Genomic DNA, 3,413 nt, shown 5'->3' on the forward strand with positions numbered 1-3,413 from the left:
ACCAAACGAAATTATAACATAATACAAACATTGATAGAAAAGTCAAACAAAACTAACAGTATGTTTAAACTGCAAATAACTACAAACAAATATTGATTATAAAAAGAATGTCAAAACCAATTAAAGTATTTATGATTAATGGAAGTCCAAGAGAAAAAGGAAACACTTTTACTATGTTGAGTTGGGTAAAAGAAGGATTAGAAAAAGAAGATATTGAAGTATAAATTTATCAACTTGGAAAGAAAGAGATTAAACCTTGTGTTGCATGTTATGCATGTCAAAAAACTGGAAAGTGTTGGAAAGATGATCCAGTCATGGATGAGTTGCTTCAGAAAATAATTGAAGCAGATGGAATAATTATTGGAAGTCCAACATATTATGCAGACGTTCCAGGAGTTGTCAAGACATTCATTGATAGAACTCAACCAATTTATTACAACAAAGAAACTCTTAGAAGAAAAGTTGCAGCTGCAGTTGTTATGGCAAGAAGAGGAGGAGCTATTCATGTTTATGATACAATAAACCATTGGTTTGGAATTAATCAAATGATTACTATTGGATCAAGTTATTGGAATGATGGATATAACCCAAATGTTATAGACCAACATGAAGTTGAAAAGGATGAAGAAGCTAAAAGCACCATGAAGAATTTAGCAGAGAATATGGCATTTGTTCTTAAGAGGATAGTAAAAAGTAATTGAAATTCAATTTATTACATTAAGTTTTAAAAGAGAGAAAGAGAAATGATAAAAAGAATGAGATATGAAAATAATAAAGAAAAAAGAAAAAGAAAAAACCCTTTTTCATTTTAATAAATATGAAACAGAAGGGTTAACAAGAAATATAAAAAGGGTAAAAGAGAAAACTTAGAAGTAAAGAAAAGAGTCATGTCTAGTACAGGAGTCAAAACTATGAAAGATTTCATGTTGAATAAATCCAACATTAGAAATATGTGTGTCATTGCTCACGTCGATCACGGAAAGTCAACATTAACAGATTCACTTGTTACACTTGCAGGTATTATTTCTAATGAAAAAGCTGGAGTAGCTAGATATACTGATACTAGACCCGATGAACAAGAAAGATGTATTACTATTAAATCAACCTCAATTTCTATGTACTATGAAATTGAAGATAAAGAAGATATCCCAGCTGATGCTAATGGAAATGGATTCCTTATTAATCTTATTGATTCACCAGGCCACGTCGATTTCTCATCAGAAGTCACAGCAGCACTTCGTGTTACTGATGGAGCATTAGTTGTTGTTGATTGTGTTGAAGGAGTTTGTGTCCAAACCGAAACTGTCCTTAGACAAGCTTTAACAGAAAGAGTTAAACCAATTGTCATTATTAACAAAGTTGATAGAGTTATTCTTGAATTAAAAGAAGAACCAGAAGAAGCATATCAATCATTCTGTAGATCAATTGAAAACGTTAATGTCCTTATTTCAACTTACAAAGATGAACTTCTTGGAGATGTTCAAGTTTCACCAGGAGAAGGAACAGTTGCATTTGGATCAGGACTTCATGGATGGGCATTTACACTTGAAAAGTTTGCTAAGATGTGGTCAGCCAAATTTGGAATTGATAGAAAGAGAATGTTAGAAAAACTTTGGGGTGACAATTATTGGGATGCTAAAGCTAAGAAATGGAAGAAGAACGGAAAGGGAGATCATGGAGAAGTTCTTCAAAGAGGATTTGTCCAATTCTGTTTTGACCCAATTACTAAATTATTCAATGCCATTATGGAAGGAAGAAAAGCTGATTATGAAAAGATGTTAACTAACTTACAAATCAAATTATCAGCTGATGATAAAGAAAAAGAAGGAAAAGAACTTCTTAAGACAGTTATGAAATTATGGTTACCAGCTGGTGTTACATTACTTGAAATGATTGTTCTCCATCTTCCATCACCAGTTGTTGCACAAAAATACAGAACATCAAATCTTTACACAGGACCTATGGACGATGAAGCAGCTAAAGCTATGGCTAATTGTGATGAAAAAGGACCATTAATGATGTATGTTTCTAAAATGATTCCAACCAATGATAAAGGAAGATTCTATGCCTTTGGAAGAGTTTTCTCAGGAACAATTAGAACAGGAGGAAAAGCTAGAATTTGTGGACCAAATTATGTTCCAGGTAAAAAGGATGATTGTGTTATTAAGAACATTCAAAGAACTATGTTAATGATGGGTAGATATACTGATCCAATTGATGAATGTCCATGTGGTAATGTCATTGGACTTGTTGGAGTAGATCAATATTTGTTGAAATCAGGAACTATTACTGATTCTGATACCGCACATATTATTAAGGATATGAAATTCTCAGTCTCACCAGTCGTCAGAGTTGCAGTTGAAACCAAGAATCCATCCGATCTTCCAAAACTTGTTGAAGGTATGAAGAGATTATCAAGATCCGATCCACTTTGTTTATGTTATACCGAAGAATCCGGAGAACACATTGTTGCTGGAGCTGGAGAACTTCATCTTGAAGTTTGTCTTAAGGATCTTCAAGAAGATTATTGTTCAGGAGTTCCATTGATTGTTACTGAACCAGTTGTCTCATTCAGAGAAACTATTACAGAACCATCAAGAATTCAATGCCTTTCTAAATCAGCTAACAATCAAAACAGATTGTTCATGAGAGCCTTCCCATTTGCTGAAGGACTTGCTGAAGATATTGAAGCCGGAGAAATTAAACCAGATACAGACTTTAAAGAAAGAGCTAAATTCCTTTCAGAGAAATATGGATGGGATGTTGATGAAGCAAGAAAGATTTGGTGTTTCGGACCAGATAACTGTGGACCAAATTTGTTTGTTGATGTTACAAAAGGTATTCAATATTTGAATGAAGTTAAAGATTCCATTGTTAATGGATTTAACAATGCTATGCATGATGGAGTAGTTTGTAACGAACAAATTAGAGGAGTTAGAATTAACTTAGAAGATGTTAAATTACATGCAGATGCCATCCACAGAGGAGGAGCTCAAATGATTCCATGTGCTAGAAGATGCTGTTTCGCATGTGTCTTAACAGGAGCACCATCACTTCTTGAACCAATGTATCTTGCCGAAATTCAATGCCCAGAATCAGCCATTGGAGGAATTTACACTGTCATGTCAAGAAGAAGAGGAAAGATTATTTCCGAAGAACAAAGACCAGGTACTCCATTATTCAATGTTAGAGCTTATCTTCCAGTCTGTGAATCATTTGGATTTACTGCCGATTTGAGATCACATACATCAGGACAAGCCTTCCCACAATGTGTCTTTGATCACTGGCAATTACTCAATGGTGATGTTACTGATGCAACATCAAAGGTAGGATCAATTGTTGCAGCTATTAGAAAGAGAAAAGGACTTCCAGAAGGTGTTCCAGGTTTAGATAAATTCTATGATAAGCTTTAA

The 3,413-nt window shown here is 33.9% G+C and overlaps 2 protein-coding genes across 2 annotated transcripts; both read left to right on the forward strand.

The window, feature by feature from the left end:
- Positions 1–107: 107 nt before the first annotated feature.
- ENU1_052640 (iron-sulfur flavoprotein, putative) lies at positions 108–701 on the forward strand (the record flags this gene model as incomplete). Its single annotated transcript, XM_008857908.1, has 1 exon — positions 108–701. The coding sequence occupies exon 1, from the start codon at positions 315–317 to the stop codon at positions 699–701; it is 387 nt and encodes a 128-aa protein (XP_008856130.1). The 5' UTR covers positions 108–314.
- A 177-nt stretch (positions 702–878) lies between these two features.
- Positions 879–3,413, forward strand: ENU1_052650 (elongation factor 2, putative; the record flags this gene model as incomplete). The annotated part of the gene is made up of 1 exon (XM_008857909.1): positions 879–3,413. A coding segment is annotated over one exon (2,535 nt), but the record flags the coding sequence as incomplete, so codon positions are not given.

Source organism: Entamoeba nuttalli (genome assembly GCF_000257125.1).
Source record: "Entamoeba nuttalli P19 unplaced genomic scaffold asmbl_3029, whole genome shotgun sequence".
Taxonomy (NCBI): Eukaryota; Evosea; order Mastigamoebida; family Endamoebidae; genus Entamoeba; species Entamoeba nuttalli.